This window comes from Calidris pugnax, unplaced genomic scaffold, assembly GCF_001431845.1.
Source record: "Calidris pugnax isolate Ruff unplaced genomic scaffold, ASM143184v1 scaffold41, whole genome shotgun sequence".
NCBI classification, from domain to species: Eukaryota; Metazoa; Chordata; class Aves; order Charadriiformes; family Scolopacidae; genus Calidris; species Calidris pugnax.
Genome location: NW_015094509.1, coordinates 15150581 through 15171804, shown reverse-complemented (window position 1 = coordinate 15171804; position 21224 = coordinate 15150581). Strand labels below are relative to the sequence as shown.

General features: G+C 35.1%; 1 protein-coding gene across 1 annotated transcript in view; it reads left to right on the top strand.

Moving 5' to 3' along the window:
* Window positions 1-12872, top strand: part of CSMD3 (CUB and Sushi multiple domains 3) — a 600957-nt gene extending 588085 nt beyond the window's left edge. Inside the window, exons 67-71 of the mRNA XM_014965576.1 lie at window positions 698-856; window positions 5337-5449; window positions 6932-7019; window positions 9276-9411; window positions 10723-12872. Of these exons, the coding sequence (XP_014821062.1) occupies window positions 698-856; window positions 5337-5449; window positions 6932-7019; window positions 9276-9411; window positions 10723-10882 (656 nt within the window). The 3' untranslated portion in view covers window positions 10883-12872. The remainder of the gene's footprint in view (window positions 1-697; window positions 857-5336; window positions 5450-6931; window positions 7020-9275; window positions 9412-10722) is intronic.
* The last annotated feature ends 8352 nt before the right edge of the window (window positions 12873-21224 follow it).

Sequence of the window (21224 nt, the reverse complement as noted above, 5' to 3'; positions counted from 1 at the left end):
CATACTGTTGCTGGAATAACTTAATCATTATACAGTTGGATAATGCTAAATTTCAAATGTAAAGGTATAAATATAGCATATTTATTCTCCCTGCATTCTATGATCTCTTTTTAATTTTAAATTAGGGAAATTTTTTTCTCCTGGTGAAGCTCATCCTTTTAAGCATTTGATGAGAAAACAAAATGTCTTATATAAATTTTTCATTAGAAAAAGTGAGTAGGTAATCAAGAACATGTTTATAATCTTTTAATGTCATTTAAATATGCTTATAAAAATGTTGATATATAAAATTATATTAATTCCTGCAAAAACTAATCCTAGCTGAATATCCCTGCCTGTCTGTGCTGGCAGGGATTCTGCAGAAAAGATTCTGCAGTGAGAGGAACCTGGTCTTCTGGTTACAGCTGTTAAATTAGATTTTGTGAAGTTCGTTTAATTTTAGGACATGCACATATTTGAGGAAAGGAGCAAATGAAGGTACAGTTGTGGTTGTGTTCTTCAGTACAAATAGATTTTTTTCATAAATATTCATGCCAGGTTTCTATGTTTTATGTATGAAAATTTGCCTAATGGCCTTAAAAATAGAGAGGGTAAAGTAGAGAAAATGATATTATTTATCATATATTTTCTTGGATTCTTGACTTAATAAGTACTAAAAATTGCAAAATGTATTGAAATGTGTTTGATGTTTATATAGTTCCTGATGATGTATTTGCCCAAAATTATATATGGAAAGGATCTTACAATTACAAAAGCAAGAAACAGCCCATGACTTTGACAGTCACCAGTTTCAATGCAACTTCAGGAAGAGTAAATGCGACGCTCACAAACAGCAACATGGAATTGCTTCTATCAGGTATGGGATAAGAAAAACTAATTTCCATTTAATTTTTTTCTGCCGCATATACATTGGTTCCCTGTAACTTTACACCTAACATTTAAACTTTTAACATCTTCTGAAAACTTTCTTAGTTTATCAAAGACATTTTTATTCTAGTTCAGTTCCTCTTTAAAGGTAGGGATATTTACACGTTTTCCTTCTCTCCCCTTTTTTAATTTCCCAGGTTTTTAGTCAATGAGAAGTTGCAGAACCATTCTAATTCTCATGCTTCTTCCTTAAATATTATAAATGAACATAAAGTACTGTTCCTGAGATTTTCCTTTAATTCTTATTTGTACAATCTCCCTACAATAGCCTATTAATAACTAATAAGTAATGTGATGAGAATAGTATGTGTTGACTTAGAAAGGCAGAGATACTTAATGGAGGGATTACACTTGTCAGACCAGCTGGGTTCTCTGCTCTGTGAACCATCAGCAGAAACCACAGATACGGCTTGACAAGCAAGCAAACAAAAGTACTGCAAGAAATAGTTAGGTTATAGTTTTTGTTTGTTTTTCAAACTCTTTTCAGTCCCTTGGTTGAGATACTTCAGCCAGACAGACAATGGGCCCGTTACACCACAGTAGCGGCAGGCTATAACACAGAGGTATGAATAAGCAAAAAAGAAACACCTGAAATCAATATTATCACTCAAAACTTAGTTTCTTGAAACTTCATTGTCTGTCTACAACACTTTTTGCAAGGACTAAAGAGGCCTTAAATTGAAGTTACATATAGGCTGGACACTCATGGTTTTAATCTTGTTCACTTAAGCACCCCCTTCTCTGAAGTAGTTTAACATCACTCTTTATCCCAGAGGTGTCAGCAAGGACAGAAGTGACAGAACATTAACCTGCTGGAAAAAATGAGAGGGGAAAATTCCATCCACACATTTCTGAGAGGTGTGGGCTACAGAAAGAATGTAATGCCCCAAAGAATAAGCTCTACTGAGCTTAGTTTCTAGTCTGTAGTAGAGGGGTGAATTTTTGTCATTAGGTTTGTCTGTTGAAGGTGTTTGGTAGGTGTTCTTGTAGTCACACTTGAGAGGCCACAGATGGACAGAACGTTTCATAAGATATTCTCGGACTGGTAACTGTTTGTCCTGACTATCTGTGTGAACTTATTCTACCATATGATGTCTGCTTAGTTTCAGCCATGTAATTTTTATGAGGGTATTAGATGCAGCAGATGTAGTGTTTCATATTTCTCGGATCAGTAAAAGAAAAAGCTATATTTTCTCATTCAAACAACCTCAATTCGACACAAAAGTGATTACAAATGGCCATTGTTTTTCTCTACATACAGACATTGCACACATCGTTAGGTAGCAAATATTATTGTCTTTCTCTATTTTGCAAATAGAAAACTGAGATCCTGTGTATCAAAAGAGTATCCTAGGGCCAGAGTAATAGGGATGGATCAAAAAAGACATTTTGGTGCTTGAAAGCTGATTTTTCCTATACTCAAATAGTAGGTTTCTGAAGTCAAAAGTGTTTATCTCCCCATGCAGCACTTACTATTTTGCATTCCATCATTTGCTGCATCTTTTTTTTCTTCTTTTTATTTTGACACCTGTGCTGGCTGTAATTACAGTACACATGTCTGTCACAGGTTAGAAATGGGCATATTCTTTTGATCAGGTTTGCACGAGTGAAAATAGCAATGCTATTATAGGGATTCTGAGAAGAGAAAGATACAGCTTTTACTTGTTTATTTGGTTGAGATTAAACACTCTCTTGTACACTAGAAGCACATGAGCCTTGCATCAAGAAACACTTGTGAATCCACCACTGTAAATTATCAGAGAACAGTGGTGCCTTGGTCGGTGGGAAAATTATTCTCCTTCCCCTTTTTGAGTGCATGAACATAATGTTGATGCCCACGTGCACACACCCAGCCTTCAGCCCCGTGAAACTATTTCCTGATGTACATTTATATGATACATCCATGGCAGATTTGATCCCCAGCCCCCCAAATTCCAAATGATTTCTAGATGCACATTGTCTAAGCTCTTGAAGTGACTGGGCTCTGTGTGGTAATGTTAACTTAGTTTCATGTTAACACTGCACTGAACTCAAATGAATGTGCCTTGACAAAACAGGGTTTATTCTGTTGTCTTCAGGACTAAGTCTGCTTGTTAGCTCAGAGATGATTTGTATGTAATAATATCTCCTATAGAGCAATCATCTATCCTTAATGTGGAAAAGTTCTTTGGTCTGTAAATTTAGGCATGTAAATGAGAAACATGAATTGGGAATATCATTGCCCTGTCCCTTACTGCGGCTTCAGAAGAGAGCTGGGAAGTTTACATCTTAACCTGAACTGAACTTCTGAGATGCCCATCTCACCGTAGTCTGTAGTGAGAGCCTAGAGTGAATAAACTAATGGAGGGGACAAACTTAAATGTCTTGTCTTAGTTGGGATATATCTGAGCATGTGATCCCACCCACAGGAGACAGTCCTCCACAAATTTCTGCAGTATGGGACCTTCCCAGGGGCTGCAGTCCTTCATGAACTGCTCCAACATGGGTCCTTTCCACAGAGTACAGTCCTTCAGGAATGGCCTGCTCTAGCATGGGTCCCCAACGGGGTCACAAGTCCTGCCAGCAAACCTGCTCTAGCATAGACCTCTCTCCCCACACGTCCTGCCAGGACCCGTGGGTCACAGCCAGGACCCGGGGTCACAGCCTTCTCTGGGCATCCAGCTGCTCTGGAGTGGGGTCCTCCATGGGCTGCAGGTGGATATCTGTTCTGCTGGTAACACCCATGGGGTGCAGGAGGACAGCCTGCCTCACCATGGTCTTCACCGTGGGCTGTAGGAGAATCTCTGCTCTGGTGCCTGAAGCACCTCCTCCCCCTCCTTCTTCACTAACCTTGGTGTCTGCAGAGTTGTTTCTCTCACATATTCTCACTCCTCCCTTCTTACTGCTACTATTCTTGCACAGGTTTTTTCCCCCCTCCTCCTTCTTAAATACATTATGACGGGGGGGGGGCGCTACCACTGTTGCTGAATGGCTCAGCCTTGGCCAGGTCCATCGTGGATCCAGCTGGCATCGATTCTGTCAGACATAGAGGAAGCTTCTAGAAGCTTCTCACAGAAGCTTCCCCTGCAGCTCCCCTGCTGCCAAAATCTTGTCATGAAAATCCAATGCAGAGAGCCAGCTCCTTCTGTATCTCAGTGCCATCTTCAGTTCTTCAGATGAACATAAAAATGGTAAATGACCAAAATTAAGGGTATGCTATGTTACTTGAGTTTTCAGTCAATAAAAAGAGATCTAGTTCAGTTAATGTGTAGCTAACATACACTAACTAAATCCAGTCTGAAGTCATCCACATCTGTTAATCAGTAAAAATCAAAAAAAAAAGAGGGATGAAAGCTAGTGTTTAAATCATTTACAGTATGAAGTCTGTTCTATGATGTTTTGAGTCAAAAATTCAGTGAATTTTAATTTCAATTTGGTGGATTTTTCTGGAAGTATAATTGTCTGGGTTTGTATTTTTTTTCTTGGCTTTGTTTTAAGTTTTGTTACTGTTTAAGTTTGAGTCATCGTTGGCTTTTATTCATGTGAAGTGCAATATATCCTTGTGTGATGCTACAAATAGATTTCATATGAAATGAATAGTAATTTCAGTGATCTGTAAGAAAGGAAGTGATCATACTAGACAGGTCTTCAATTTAAAATCTGAAGTTTTAAACCATTAATTGGTAACAATGGTTAAAAATGTAGGAGAAAAAATCTTGACTGTATTTTCACTATTAACCATTGTCTTTGTAATGGAATATTGAATCACTAAGCATGTTGTACTATTTTATTTCATTTTCTGAATTAACAACTAAAGTTATTTGGGTTCTAAACATCTCTTCTGTAGGAATGAAAATGAGTCACTAAATTATGCCTACAAAGTAAATAAGGTGATACACAATTCTTGTTGTCTGGAAGAAACTGTATCATAATGTTGACTGATGAAGAACAATTCTATTTTTTAAGATATTTTCAAATTTAGAATTTTTAATTTAGCTTTTGGAAAATAATTTATATGTGGATTTTCCTATTACCACCTTATTTACCTCATGAGTAAATTACAAATATTGAAAGTGGGGGCGCGATGTTCAAATATACTCTGCCTGATTCAGAACAGTATTTTTCATCAGAAAGCAGATACTGGTTGTTCTGTCCAAGGTCGGTTACCGTGACTGTTAAATAAACTGTGTGTACAGGGGGTTCCCTTCTGACTCTCTGCAGCTTAAGCAAAAAACAGTTTCTATTGAAATCCTAAGACAATTGAAATAATTTCCCAAAAGAATGCATCTCACTAAACTAAAATTTTGGTAACAATTCTACCTATTCTTCCTGCTTTCCTTTTTTAAGGCAAGAGAAAAAAGCTTATTCTTAAAGATTAAATTATTTCTCTACTCAATACAAATATATATTTGTAAAACTTTATTCTACAGGAGTGTATAAAAGCCAGGAAGCTCGGCTGATGCTCCACATATATCTCATCAAAGCACCCTCCCACACATCTGTGAGCAAGTTGAAAGAGGAAAAATGGGCTATGGATGGTTTTGTGAGTATATTTCTGCTACAAAAGAGAGAGAAAGTTTGGTTTGGTTTTTTTTATTTAAGTCATGCTGGTGTTCTACATCCAAAAAATTCTGAGACTTATCAAATGGAATCTTGTAAACAATTAAATGAAATAAAGATTTTATTGTAAGAGATAGGAGACCAGTCTTTGAATTTTATTCCAATACATTGAGAAATTTTATTATAATAATATAATATCAATTTAATAATGTTACTATAATAGCAAATTTTATCATTACATTTTGGCAATATTTTTACAAATACCATGAAAAAGCTGAACTGTTACATGAATGGGGAAAACAAAACAGACTGCTCCAATTAAGCACTAGGCCCCTTGGAGGTTCTGGGGCTGAGCTCATTCTTTAGAAGGGAGAAGAGAGCACGGAACTGAGAAGAGAGAAGCGAAGGAGAGGGGTAAAAAGAAGGAACAGCCCAAGTGTCTGTGATGTGTTTAAGCCATGAAAAGGAAATCCCATCAGAGAACAGAAAGGAAAACCAATTATCACCCAAGATAATGCTGAGGCTGGAAAAAGCTGAGTGTGTTGTGGGCCTGAGACACTTTATTTGCTAGAGAAGAGAGCAGATTTTCAGAAAAAGAAGGGCCTAAAATAATTTGGATTATGATGAACTCCTATACATCCCTATTGCACTGTCTCGTTTTTCAAGGAATCTCTCTGTTTTCTTATGTTTCACTCACTGGTAAAACACTGCAGGGACACCAGTATGGGTGCACATGCCAAAAGAAGAGGTGTACATTGAAGCATATGCATAAATTCACATTTGTATAACTTGTGGCACGACTTCAATAATAATTTTTTTAAAAGATGCAAAACCAAAGCAAAAAATCCTAAATCGCTTAATAAATATACTGGCAAAAGGGCTTTAGATTAGAAGCCTTTCCTCCCTCCCACAAGTCTATCAGGTCATACTAGCATTTTTGTCTCTTTTACCAAAACATCATTCAATATTCTTCTGATCTACAGCTGTAATTTTTGGAATAAGCACTGAGAAAGAGCAAAGGGAATGTCATTTGAATGCCAGGTCTTTTTATTTATTTTTAAAGTAATTATTAAAACCTCAGTACTTGCATCCTTAGGATTACCTACAATATAATCTACTTCCTAATCAAATCAGGTAATTAGGAAGTATGATAAGGAAATATGTAAGATGCTTAGAAATGCTGGGATCTTGAATTCCCAGAAACTTGTTTGTTTGTTTGTTTTAAAATGTTTTAAATACAGTTAAGTGTGCTATAAGGCAGTATATGTGACCATAAACTGCCATATCTAAGTGAGCCTTTAACAGTTCTTCTTTTCTTCTGAACTTTATATATTTCCTAGAAAAGAGAGGTTGTTTTTAATGGGGTATAACAGCTACTAGTCAAGTATATTAGGATCTCTCTCTTCCAAATAGATACTTGTAACAGACTTTTCCCTGTTTAATTCAGAGTACTTTTTGTTTACAGGTTTCTGCTGAACCTGATGGAGCAACATATGTTTTTCAAGGATTCATCCAGGGTAAAGATTATGGACAATTTGGACTTCAAAGATTAGGTATTCAGCAGATTCTGAAGTTTTTGCCAGTTCATTGTTCCATATTCTGTTTTATTACATCCAGTATCAGGGTATCTGCATTGACATTTTTTAGAACACTGACATATTCATATCTTTAAAATCTCCTTTAACTAGTACTTACAAAGAGTGTTTTGTCAGAAGTTGTAAGGACTTAGAGATGCCTTGCAGTGCACTGCTTAGAACAGCTATACAGTTGTAATATTTTGAGCAATATTTTTCTATGATCATGTGACAAAATGCATTTAGCTTCACATCTTAATAAGTATTTAGAAAGTCCATGTTACAGAATGCTGTGCTGAACTGATCTCTTGCTCATGGTGCTGAATCAACATTTCACCCAAACATTTACTGGAGGAGTGAAAGTGCTAAGTACTATTTGCAAGTAGATCTTTATGTACCTCTTAAGAAGAATAAAATACTATTTACTTGATAGTCATTTATATGTTCAGTTCTACACCAAACTAATAGTCTTTATTTATACTTTCTTGGAGAAGACAGGTCTGATATCAGAGCTCTGGCAACAACATTTTCTTGTGCTTTTTATGAAAAATAATTTTGTTTACTTTTCTGATACTGTCTTAAGAACTGTGATACTACTTCTTCAACAAGAATTTGAATTTAGCTACTACTGAATTCTTGAATCATGAAACACTATTGAGAATGTCTTAGAAGAGGAATTACTTTTCACTAATGTCATGGCACTAATGTAATGACTTGCCTTCAGGTAGAATTCCTATAGGTGGATGCAAAAGTAGGTTCTTTCAGCCACAAACTATTGGCCACCCTTATTTTTTCATTAAAACCAGGGAATTCTTTAATACGTGAATGTGCTGGAAGGATTTATTCATGAAAGAATGAGGCACATTTTTCTTTTTTCACAGTTCTAAGTCACAGTAAAATGCACTGCTTGGGATCTTGATTTTCACTGTATTTGCATATGCAAATTCTTTAAAATGAATTTTTAGAAATATCTGTATCAAGAAATATTTCCTTTTAATATTAAAAAATTTATTTCCCTTTATTAATAATATTTATTAAAATATTTGAAATTCCTCTATCTAAAATTTAAATGCAAGACTTCTTTAGCAAACTGTTTTGATAGATTTTGGTTTTTAAATATGTGTATTTGTGAGATTTGTTTTCGTAATATATTGAAGGTACCTTTTAAATCTTGTAGGATCAACCAGGTTTGACTTCTGTACTGGAATTAATTGTAGTTAACGCATTCAATAGTACAGTTATGGAGACATCTACAGTCATTGAACAGATTTTGTTTAGCATTTTTACCACTTCATTATTTCATGCACACAAACACAAAAATAGTTTCTCTGAAACAAAATATTTTGATTGCTCTTCCCATACAATTTTCCTCACAACATTTAATTTATTTTTATGAACGTTTATGTAATTAAACTTTAATTACTTGATTTCAGCATTTTAGTAAATTGATAATCTGTTTGTTTCTTTTTGTTTGGTTGTTTTGGTGGGTTTTTTTAAATTTATATGTATTGCCTTGTAGGATCAAGGAAGTCAGAAAATATTATGACCTTTGCAATTCATAAAAGATCCAGTTCAAAACTTAAAAATTAACTTAGAAGCTGCATTGGTATTCCTTTCCTCACGTTAAAAAGTGTATATCTCGTCTGTGTAGATAATCTAGATAATTTGTTCCTCAGTCATGCAGCAGAGTATATTCTTTTTTCATCAGTATCTGGCTTTAGCTCTTCACAATTGTTCCTCTTTCACCCCGTGTATCAATCACAGCACCTGATGAAATCAACATGATGAATTTTCAGTTTGCCCCTTAAGGTGAATTACCCTTTCCTTGAAGTCATGGTTGCTTTTTGTACATGCAGTATGTATTAATTTCTGAAATATACAATTATAACCAGTAAAATAATCAAACACATGCATTATTATAAATCTGACTTTTTGCAACGCAGTACATTAATATGTATTAATAACATTGAAAAATTGAATTCCATACAGAATTATGCAGTAAGATATTTATTGTAGCAGAGTACATTTTGCATCCACTTATTAACCAGACTGTGGTACACACCACACATTTACTTTCCAGGTGGTCTCAGCATCCATCTGTGTGTGTTCAGCTGAACATACCATGACGACCCAAGCACAATGTGGTCTTGAATTCTGAAGTTTATGGAGTAGCCTGTGCCCGGGGTAACTGACACATATATTGTATTACTTATTTTTTTGTATTATTCTTTTTAGGTCTTAACATGTCTGAGGGTTCAAATTCTTCTAATCAACCACATGGTACAAACAGTAGTTCAGTGGCCATCGCTATCCTCGTGCCTTTCTTTGCCCTTATATTTGCTGGTTTTGGCTTTTATCTTTATAAACAAAGGTAAGTACAAATTATGTATATAGAATTCCTGCATAACTTGGTGTTTTTATTGCCTTCGGTCTTTGCTAGTGTAAATACAGTTTTCTCTAAAACCACAAAAAGTTTGAAAAATGTGCATGTAGGCAATTCTTCCTACCTCCGTTAAGGTCTTACATGATGACCGAGAGATCAGTTTTTGCATGGTGCTATACTTTCATTCCTACCTATTTAAAATGTTATAAATGTCTCTCTTTATGATAACAAAATGGATGCTATAAATTATTGGCATATAAGGAATAATGAATAGGCTTTGCTTGTATTTACAGTAGATTGACTGTATTATTTTTTTTACATGTGACAGAATGATGAGTCATATCTTGAGTAATTTATTTTAATGTGGGCTCTGTTTATTGGCATGCAAGTATATGCAAGCATTATGTCACTATGGGCCTGTTTCTGCATCTGAAATTATTAGTTCATAGGTGATTATGTTCTATAGCCACCAGTCTTCTCAGTTTCACTAGTCTTAAGTTCAACAGTTTTGTTCATGTTACTGAGACTAGTATTACTTCTTTGGGCTTAGTGTCAAGTAGTATTTTCCTGTAGCTTTAAAGCATTAGACGACTAAAGAAAATGTAATCCCTTTAACAACAAGACAATTCATTGCCTGGTAACTCTCAAAATGGTGATTTAATCACCTAACAACAATAATTAGTTTAAAAAATGTACCATCATTTTTAAATGGTACCACTTGTTTCTGAACTGCTTCAGAATATGAAAAAATGCTCATGTAATTTTTTTCTACATTTGCTATTAATTGTTTACTCTAAGCACTTGTCTTTACGTCTTACATTGTTGATTTACAATATAGTATACATTTTGAGTAACAGTATTGATGAAATGTTTTCAAGGAACTGAACTTTGATATTTTCAGTTGTTTAGTGAAAAAGAAAATGTTTAAGGTATAAATTCATTCTTGGCAAACTTGTGGAGTCTCCAAAGGGAAGCTCTCAGTCATCTCACTGAGGAATTATTGCACCTTTACAAGATTTTGTTGTACTCTTAACTATTTATCATTTGACCATCCAAGTGGAAATACAACCTCAGGTTCCTAACTAAGTTTTTAAGTGAACACCATTTTGAATGAATCATAAAACCCTTAAACTTTGATAAAGAGAGTACTATTTCTTAGCACAGATACTTTAATGATGTTGAGGTGTTATATTTAGCTCCCGTAATTGGTATTGGGAGCTAAACTCTGTTCAGATTCTTAATCCACATCAAGTCAGTGATGAAAACTGAAGTTACAAATACTCTGTCTTTCTTCTACAGGACTGCACCTAAAACACAGTACACAGGATGCTCTGTACATGAAAATAATAATGGACAAGCTGCTTTTGAAAACCCCATGTATGACACAAATGCAAAGTCTGTGGAAGGGAAAGCCGTACGATTTGACCCCAACTTGAACACCGTCTGCACAATGGTATAATGTAATGATGAGTCTTCAGAGTCTGGAAATTGACACACACCACAGTGCACACACAGTTCACTGATTCAAATAATGAAATTTAAACAAAAAAATTAAAGCACACTTTTCAGGATATACTGGGTCACCTTTTCCTGAGGATGATAGACGAGAATGGGTTGTTGTTATTTTGTTTTGATTTTGTTTTTCATAAACTGGATCAGAATTCGTCTTCGTGTATACCACGGAGATTCTTAAAAAAATTTGCTGCACTCCATGAGTGCTACTCACAGTTTATTTGCTTTTTTAAAAAAGGAGGTTATTCTAAAACATAAAACATATTTGCATATATTGGAGGAGCATCCATTATCAGTATTTCTGTGCTTTATAAAAACTATAATAGAGGGACTGGGTTAAAAAGAAGATATAGGTAGAAATTAAGAGCTAAACTTACAGGAGACAATAGGTCACTGACTTCTCTTTAACAGTCATATGCTACATTTTTCTCATTAGTTTGTACCTTTTTTTTTTTCATTTATTCATTCCATTTAGTATTTTATTTTTCTCAGAACAGTTAGTTTTTTAAGTTCAGGATGTAGTATTTAGAAATCAGTGAGTACAACTTACTCTTTTCATGTCACAAAAGAAATATTAAAATGTCACGTTCTTATTTAATGAATTTCCTTCCCTGCTTCACATCTTGCTTCCTTTTCATGTTCCAAGTCAAGCCCTTTTTTCTGTTTCCATTAACAATATCCACAAACAATAATGTTTCTACATTTCTTTTGCCAATCATACAAGTAGACAAATTTTGCAATCAAGAAGCTAGTATGAATTAAGCTTTGTCATGTGGCTGCGTTACTTACTGTTGAAGATCATTCAAAAGAGCAACTACGTTACATTTTTCTCAAATCTGAAAGCATAATTAAATATTTCCAATTCAAAAGTACAGTTTACAGTAACATTAGTAATCAAATCCATGTATCAGAAATTTAAAAGTCCATTTTTCAATCCATGCTAGTTAAATCTAGACCATATCACACCAGTTGATTCCTTCAACATTTTGTCAGAATGCATGCACAAAGCATGGCAAAATCCCCTTCAACTTGATACATTCTAACAGGTTTCATTGAACTTTGGATCAGACCTACAAGGCAAGAGGAAGTTATAATTTGGAAATACTGTGTTTTCACATCTATTTTATCTGTATATTCCATACTATATGGAAAAAAATCCTTACAGCTAATGATTTAAAATTGAATATATTACCATAGTGCAATGAAAAAAAAATTAAATATATATATATATAAAGCCATGATTTTATTAGGGACAATCCATTCATTTTAGGGACAATTCAGATTCCACACCCCTCAGATACAAGTTTTAGACATTCCAGAATCACTTCAAAGAAAATTTAATGTTTAGTTTTACAGTTATTTTATATCAGAATTATTCAGTGGCAACTCAGTAATTTATTTGATGTAGGTCATTGTCTTCCATTCATAGCATGACTCACAAATGCTGTGTGTTAGCCAGTGTGAATTATCTGTTATTGTCCCTTTCAGACATTAATAATTCTGTGAAAAATCTAAACTTTTTATTACCGTAATAGAGAGTGCCTACCAAAAATCATTGTACCCAGGATTGCTGCTTGGATTTCTATAATGTTTGATGAATTTCTTATAAACCATTTTACAACACTTTGTTTTGAATATTCATACAACTCTGTCAAACTGTATTCTACTAAAAGGATGCTGTTTTATATTTTATACCATTGGTTGTTATTTATTCTTGTTTATTCAAATGACTGCAATAACTATGATTCATTCATTAATGTTAAGGTTAATACATTTGAGATCGTTTAAAATGTTTCTTCTGCAACTGGCTACTCCTCTTATATTAATGCATACACTTTTGTAAAGAAGTATATTTTTATGAAAAGGATTTGTAAAAGTATGATGTAAATTTTCAGTGCAATGTAAACAAAATAAAAATGGACAAACGCTTTTTTTAACCATGTTTCTTCTTTGGAAGATAAGCTTTAAACTCATTTCAGTTGTGAAGAGGAGAAAATAACCAAATTAATAACACAAATTTGGTATTTTTGTAGGTCCTAAAATCATGTCATTTCTTTCTAAATCCTCCTGTGAAGAAGTAGGGTGACTTAGATTATTTCCACAAATAACCAATGAGCCCAATATGTAAAATTATCTATTTACTGAAGTGAATTTTCTGTTTGGCCTATAGAAGGCCTATACCTGTCAACCCAGTGAAAGGCACAGAAAAACCTCATTTTTTCACATTAAAAGAAAAAGAAAGACCTTGGTGTTCTTCAAGGTTATAGACAGACTATTTTGCACATTAATTTTGCTACCTTTCTGCAGAACCGTACAGGGCATATATATTAGCTGGTAATGCCAATGCACACAGTAATTTTTGACATTAAAATAAGCCAGTGTTGTCTTTTAATGACATTGATCTGGAGTGGAGGATCTCTATTATTTTAGTATAATATTAAAACTGTCTTTTAATTACCCCTTTTACTTGCAAGCATGGAAAGTAGGTGAAAAATTCTGATCTGAAATGCTATTCCTTAGGGTAACGGGGTGGTGGGGCAGGGCAGGACAGCAAGTCTAATATTTTTTTTTATGAATCTGGTGCTCTATATAAACTGAAAAGGCCCATTCAGACCCACACGGAAATGACTGCAGACTGTGCTGGTAACTACACTGGAAAGAAGCAAGGAGTAACTGTAAAAGTGCTATTGTGAGGATCATGCACTAATGCCTTTCAGGGGGCTTCTAGAGCAACTTAATTCTGAAAAGCAAAAAAAAATCCTGTTTCACAGCAACCAGACTTTCATATGCAACCTAGAATCTGAAGTTAAGCTTTTTTTTTTTTTTAGTTTATGCATTATGTTTTAACAGATAAAAGTAAATAAAACTTACATTAAACTTGTTCAACAATTCTGTAATGCTTAAACTAGTATCCAGCTTGAGCATTTCAAGAATTATACTGACCTCATTGTAGTAGAAAATGAATTACACATAATAAATTGGAGGGGGAATTGGGTGGGTATTATTGGGCTTTTTAATTTTGTTTTGGTTTTGAGCAATTTGGGTTTTTTTACTGTAGTTCCTGAGCTGTTTGACTCATGTTTGTGTACGAACTGTTACATTTTCTAGTACTAGAGTGGTTAATTTTCCCTGTGGCATATTGAATTTCAACTTTCAGTTGCTTACTTAGAGTTGGTTAGCACAGTCTTCTTGCCGTTTCTTGCTTTTCTTCTGAAGATAGCTGAAATTCATTAGACTTTTTGTCCTCAAAGCACTTTGACTACGTTATTCAAGCAAACACACTACACAGAGAAAGCGTGCAGGAATACACAGATTGTTATGCAACTTGGTGAGCTCTTTCAAGATTAAGGCAGCTTCTGCAATTCTATGGACTGAGATTTAAAACTTCATTTAATTTTCTATAACCAATAGCCACTGATCTGGAGGCACCGAGACTAGTTGTCTTTGAGATGCATACAGTTCTTCAAATTCTACATTATCTGCATGTCAACAGCCAACTGGTCCTCTACAGCTCATTAAGGTCATACTGCAATCGGGTTCATCACTGAAAGCCAGAAACTACACCTAAACCCACCAAAGAACAGTACTAGTTGTAGTAGAACTACTCCGAACAGCTAGGCCATCAGAAAATAGAGCAAAAAATGTCTGATTTTTTGAGCTGGTATTAATATGTAGACATCTTATCCTGGAGAAATTCCTTGATAACAATACAAGGTGTTCTTGTCAAGGAAATCATTTAATAGCTTCTTATAGAGAGCTAACGGGAAGTAAACCAAATCTATAGCTAAGTCATTAAGCTATTAATCTAGGTAAAAGCTTTTCTTTTCTAGGTCTTAAAAATGTATATCTCAACCCACTAGTACAGTTGGCTGAAGTGTTCATCATTTTTTGCAATATTAGTGAAATGCGGGGAATTTAAAATCTTGGTTCTCTCTGCAAAAATAGGTCAGCAGATCCGTATCTCAGCGCGTAGATTCAGCTGTAAGTCCCTAAATACGACCGAACTACTACAATGTCTGAGTAAAGCACAGATCACTTGTGCAAGAATAAACCATTTTTTTACCTTGCAGGCTTCTGTCCATGCTCTTTCTATAAAAGATGATCTGTTCCACAATGAGAAAGTCAGTACGTGTCGCAGCATGATTCTTTATAGGGTGATCAGATTTGGAGAAAAATATAGCTTGTACCATTTATTTTTTTTTATGCTAAACCCCCACAATCATTGGTAGATTAATTTGTGAAAATATTTTCCAATTTCAGATTGTCAGTAGGGATTGATATAGGTCCATGAAGTTGTCTCTGACTTGAGGAGGACCACCCACAGAATGGTAAACTCAACAACCAAGTTACAGAGCTCCTTTCATAAACATTTTGTTAGTAGCCTGACTAACCTTCCAGGGTACTAAGGAAAGTCTACTTAGCATCTCCCAATGTGGTTTTGGGATTTTTTTGGAGTTTCTGTGATTTCATTTTGATTTTATTGCCAAAAGTTCAGTCTTTGAAGACAGATGCACTGGATTGGTTTTCTGGTAAAGCTGGAAGTTAATAAAATCTGTATTACTGGTTAGCAACTAAACAAGTTATTCTTTACCTCCTTTTCTTTCTCTATGAAATAATTAATTCTTACAGAAGAGAGTATTCGTGTGAGGGAAACAGGGTATAGCATTTAGGAATGCATTTGCGTTTAAGATTTCTGCACTGTATATTTTCCAAAATCTGTGTGTGATCCCAGCTGTCAGTTTTTAAACAAATGAAGGCCTGTCATTTCTGCACTAAAATGGTTTTATCTTTGGTTTCAGACTAAGTTCTCCCTCATTTTGACCATTTTGTTCATCTGCTTTGTACTGCTGTCCTAACTGACAGCTAAGGCAATGGAAAAATGATTCATAATTTGTTTTCCTTATGTAGTAAAATAAGTACAATCAGTAGTAGCTCAGGAAAATAATTTTGAGTATGATTTTCTAGTGTCAGACACTGAGCAGGACCGATATTAAACAAACATTTAGTTACATACAAAAATATTCCAGTGAAGTTGCTGTGTTCCCCATTTACTATCTTCTAGATGCTGAAACTATGGCAACAGAATTTCCTGACTTGCTCATAAGTGTAGTAGTAGTTCCCAAAAAGTAGATCCCATCATCTAATGAAAAAATATGAATGCTGAAGACAGATATAGTTCTCTAGCAATTAGTCAGTATGTCTGACTATCTGTGAATATCTGTCAGTAGCCCATATTTTGCTCTATCCATCATGCCAAATCAGCCAGATTAAGCTGATTAAGTCAAAATACTGTTTTGTCAGAAGCATATTGAGAATATACTTGCAGAAAGTGCCCTAGCTGCTGAAGAGACTGAAGTGAAGATAACTTCCATCAGACAAGCTGCACATCCATCTTAAATAACATCTTAAACCACATTAACTAGTGTCCAGAATATTATGATGTAGCTGCAAGTTCACATTTCTAAGTATATACATAATGTTTGTCAGAGAGAGCATTGATCCCAATTACCTAGTACTGATAAAACAATTTATATTCTTAAGATAAAAGATGCTATGTAGGGACAAATTAGTTATATAGTCATTCTCTTTTCCAATACTTAAAGACAGGAGATTATATCTAAACAGAGTTTCTTGTCTCACAAGAATCACCACATTCTGCTTGGTATTTTATCTCATTCTGCAGTGATAAGAGTTTAGTCAGTGAAGTGCCAGAATTCAGAAAGTGGAAAATAAAAAACAACTTCTTCCAGTTGTGAAGAACAGGGTCTTCTCTGAGAGAAGCATAACACAGGATTCTGCTCCCATATATCAACTGAGTAATTTGCAAATCCATGGGGAATTGCCACATTTATGGTTAGCCCACCAAGAGAATGCCCAGTAGCACAATTTGAGTAATGAGTCCCTCAGATTATGTCTTTCATTTTTACTCATGCACCTTCAGAAATAGGTTGAACTAGAAAAATGGTCAAAAACCACTAAACGTCCACTAAAAAAAAAGTCTGGGAAAGCAAGGAGGAAAAATAGATTGATGTTCTATGTTAACAAGCTAAATGGTGCTGTATTTCATTAGTGATTCTGAAACCAGGTGAGTAATCTCAGGCTGGTGTGACTTTACCCAGATGCTCAAAGCAGCTTAACCCATTCAGTCCACCTATACTCAGTTCTTGAGAAAAGTGTTTGTTCCTCCACCTCTTAGCCATTGAGTTATTTCTTATCTGGTTTGAAAAGTTGTCTGATTCAAAAAAAAAAAAAAAAAAAAAATTGAGGAGGAATGTATGTGACTGGCTCTTCTGACCAGGGGAGTTTTTGAAAGTTACTTAACTGTACGCGCATTTTTTTTTATTTGGTTTGAAAATTTGTCAAATAAAAAAAAAAAAAAAAAAAAAGGTTTGAAGAACAACACTCAGGGACAGGAAATTAGATAATCATTGTGAATAGGGTCCATCTTATTTTAGTGATCAGTTAAAAACTATGAAATCATGCTTTTTGATAGCATTTCTGGGCTTTATTGATTAAGGTAGAATTAATATATTGTATCTCTTAAACCAAAAATCACACTGTGAAAATATTTTGAAACTTGTAAATATATCATTCCAATTTTATTTGTAAAATATATTTTTAAATTGCATACTTGAAGTCATGACAGTCTGCTGCTGTCAATGTTACGTGGAATAAAATACTTATCTCTAAAGTGATGGTCAAAGAAAAGATTAATTAAAAGCTCTCACTGCACTTACTACTGCTATTTTTACATTTCCTATAAGTCTAAGATTGCCAAAGATGACGTATATTAGGTGTAAGACTGATTAAATAAAACACATTTCCAATAAAGCAACTGTGCTTTCCCCCTTTTATTATCTTCTCTGGATACTGAAACTATGTCAACTTGATATAGATTGTCTCTAACAAAATCTAAAAAAGGCTAATTGTGCGATATCAGTCGTGTCTGTGATTCTAGACTATGACAATAATGGACTTTGTCATTAGTGATAAATCAAAAATAGCATGTTTGTCCTGGAGTACAGAGCTTTCCTGTAAATGAAGAAATTGATATTTACCACATGTTAATGAGTGTCAATTGCTCTTTTGAGAAAGAGCACAAGAAAAATTCAAGAGAACAGGCAACTGTCCTCACCACAGACGTGGGATCCAGACAATAATGTAAAGTGACAAATGCAATTAAGGAAGATAAAGAGCTGATAGTTGAGGACCCAGTTAAGGCAGCTGTATCATATCATTCCTAAGCATGTCCATAAGATACTGAGGAGTATAGGTATGTACTATATATAGTGTATATTTATGTACTATATACATGCTGTGTATATATACACAGTATATATATACTGTAAGATAAATAATAAACTACATATATCCATGCACACCTCTAATGTACAATCTAACCAGTGGCAGTAAAATTTTCCTTAAATTAAAAAAATCAAAATATATAGAATATATACTATAAACACTATATATGCAGAACTATGGAATCATAGAATTGTTTAAGTTGCAAAAGACCTTTAAGATCATCAAGTCCAACCATTAAACTAGCACTGCCAAGTCCACCACTAAGCCACATCCCTCAGCACTACATCTACACGTCTTTTAAACACCACCAGGGATGGTCACTCAACTACCTTCCTGGGCAGCCCGTTATTTCATCCTAATACCCAACCTAAACATCTCCCAGTGCAACTTAAGACCATTTAATCTTGTCTTATCACCCGCTACTTGGGAGAAGAGACCAAGCCCCATCTCACTACAATCTCTTTTCAGGTAACTGTAGTGAGCAGTAAGTTCTCCCTCAAGCCTCCTTTTCTGCAGTCTAAGCAGCCCCAGTTCCCTGAGCCACTCCTCATAAGACTTGTGCTCTAGACCCTTCACTGGCTTCATTGCTCTTCTTTGGACACACTCCAGAACCACAACATCTTTCTAGTAGTTAGAAGTCCAAAACCAAACACGGTAGTTGGGGTGTGGCCTCACCAGTGCTGATTACAAGCAGATGATCACTTCCCCAGTTCTGCTGGCCACACTGTTCCTGATACAGACCAGGGTGCTGCTGGCCTTCTCGGCCACCTGGGCACACTGCTGGCTCATATTCATCTGACAGTTGACCAGAACCCCCAGGTCCTTTTCTACCAGGCAGCTTTCCAGCCACTCTGCCCCCAGCCTGTAGCATTGCATGGAGTTGAACATATACAGTGAACACACTATGTACTATATACATATACTATGTGTAACAACTCTATCTATAAAGTAGTATTTCTCTAGAATATGTACATTATATGCTATATAGTATAATGAATATTTTATATATATCGTATGTAAAAGTATGTATGTGTATACTCATATATTCCTTTACTTATGTGGTTAAGTCAATTTTGCAAATAGCAGATCCTTATATAACATTTATTGCTTCAAGTTGTGATATAATTATCTGAGCCATAATTGCAGAAAGACCTTGTCTTGAAATAACTGCAAAATGTAAACACAGTCATAAAGGATTCCAGTATCTGCAGTAACATGCTATGTAAGCGTGAAGTATTACTTATAAGTGCCTTTAAGGTCATGGAAGATAAGATGCAGCTATCTGAAAAAAACCCTGAGTTTATCACACTGAGAAGACTAAGTTAGTTTTAAAAATACAGGGATTATAATGATCTTATTACATGGCAGAGCTATGGACCAATACAATGTAAGTAACACTTGAAGCTGTTTAGGGTAGAATTCATCAATGTTAAAGACTGCAAGCTGAAGCTGTGATCTCAATACACCATAAACAATAGAAAAAGGTTCTGTACCTAATGCCATAACATTAATAAACCCCTACAGTGAAATTAATAATTTGTAGCCAGCCTTATATCTCAAAAAATCTTAAAATCTTTTAAAGACCTTTTCAGTCTAGCAACATAATTCCATGCTTCATGCCTAAACTCTATGCTTTTATTGTAAAAATTAAAATACTTTCATTATGCCACACTAAAAATAATCAAGTAGATGTAACTCTGTCCTTTATTATAATTCTTTTTAGCTCTGTGGGTAGGACCTGGATACCTGCCTAGGTAGGATGCCATGACTCTGACATAGCTAGCTTTATTTTGTCAACTAACCTTAGACTTGAGAAATACACAAGACACCTGAACCCTCTCCTCGTACAGCACAGAAGTATGATGCAACAGAAAGCAATGCCTTCTTTTGTTTGTTAATTTCTATCTTTCAACATAACCTATTCCTTGTATCAGAAAGCAAAACAAAATGCTTTTCCTCTCCACGTGCTGTCAGAATATGGCACTTAGTGACAAAGCATTACCCTCTTTTGAGTGCTTTTAACTGCTGCTTCCTTAGCAAGCACAAAAGTGGAAAAAAAAATAAAGATTAAAAAAAAAAAAACCATTAACATCAACCAAATCCTTCCCCAGCTGAGATTCTTAAGGAATCTCTGTTGTGGCTTAGGCTGCATTGGCCAATGACAATATAACAGATGCCTCTCCCCACCTCTCACTATAAGGAGAGCAAGAGGAGAGGTAAAGAGATTTATGAATTTAGGAATAACCAAAAAAACTAATTAAATATTAGTAATAAAAAGGAAATAATTAAATAGTTATAATATATACAAGTAAATACAAAACCATACCAAGCTCCCAGGGAGACGTCACCAGCAGGCACTGGGAAAGTTCCAGACTGGACTCAGTGGCAAACAGAAACTGGACTCCGGATCTTGATTCAGGAACCCATGGATCAGGATCAAAGGCAGACAAACTGACAGGATCCTCCTCAGAAAGAAAGAGAGCCATTGCAAAACAGCCAACTTGGCCCCTTTGCTCCCTCAGCTTTTACACTGAGCATGGCAGATGGGCTGGAATGCCTTATTGGTCAGATTTGGATCACCTGGCCTGTCCACTCCACAGGTGCAATCCTCCATGTGGTAAACAACCAAGGCAGCTGACCCTGATTGCTACAGCAACACCTGTCAGCAAGAGCCTCTCTCACCAAACAGAATGTTGCCTCTCGTCCACCTCAAACCAGGATAGTGCAAGAGACAATACATCTGCTGTTGAATGTGAGGTTCTTTTCCAACCTAAACAATGATTCTGTATGTTGTGCAATGTTCTATGATTCTGTATTGTTGTGCAAAATGAGCTAGATGTAAGAATTCTGGGAGGTCCAAATAGCATTTGTAAGTGATACAGTAATATGGATCCAAAAGAGGAGCAGATTGATAGTTCTGCTTCCTAGTTATAGAAAGGCCCATGAAAGTCACTACAGAAAACATTTAATTACAGGGTTTTGAA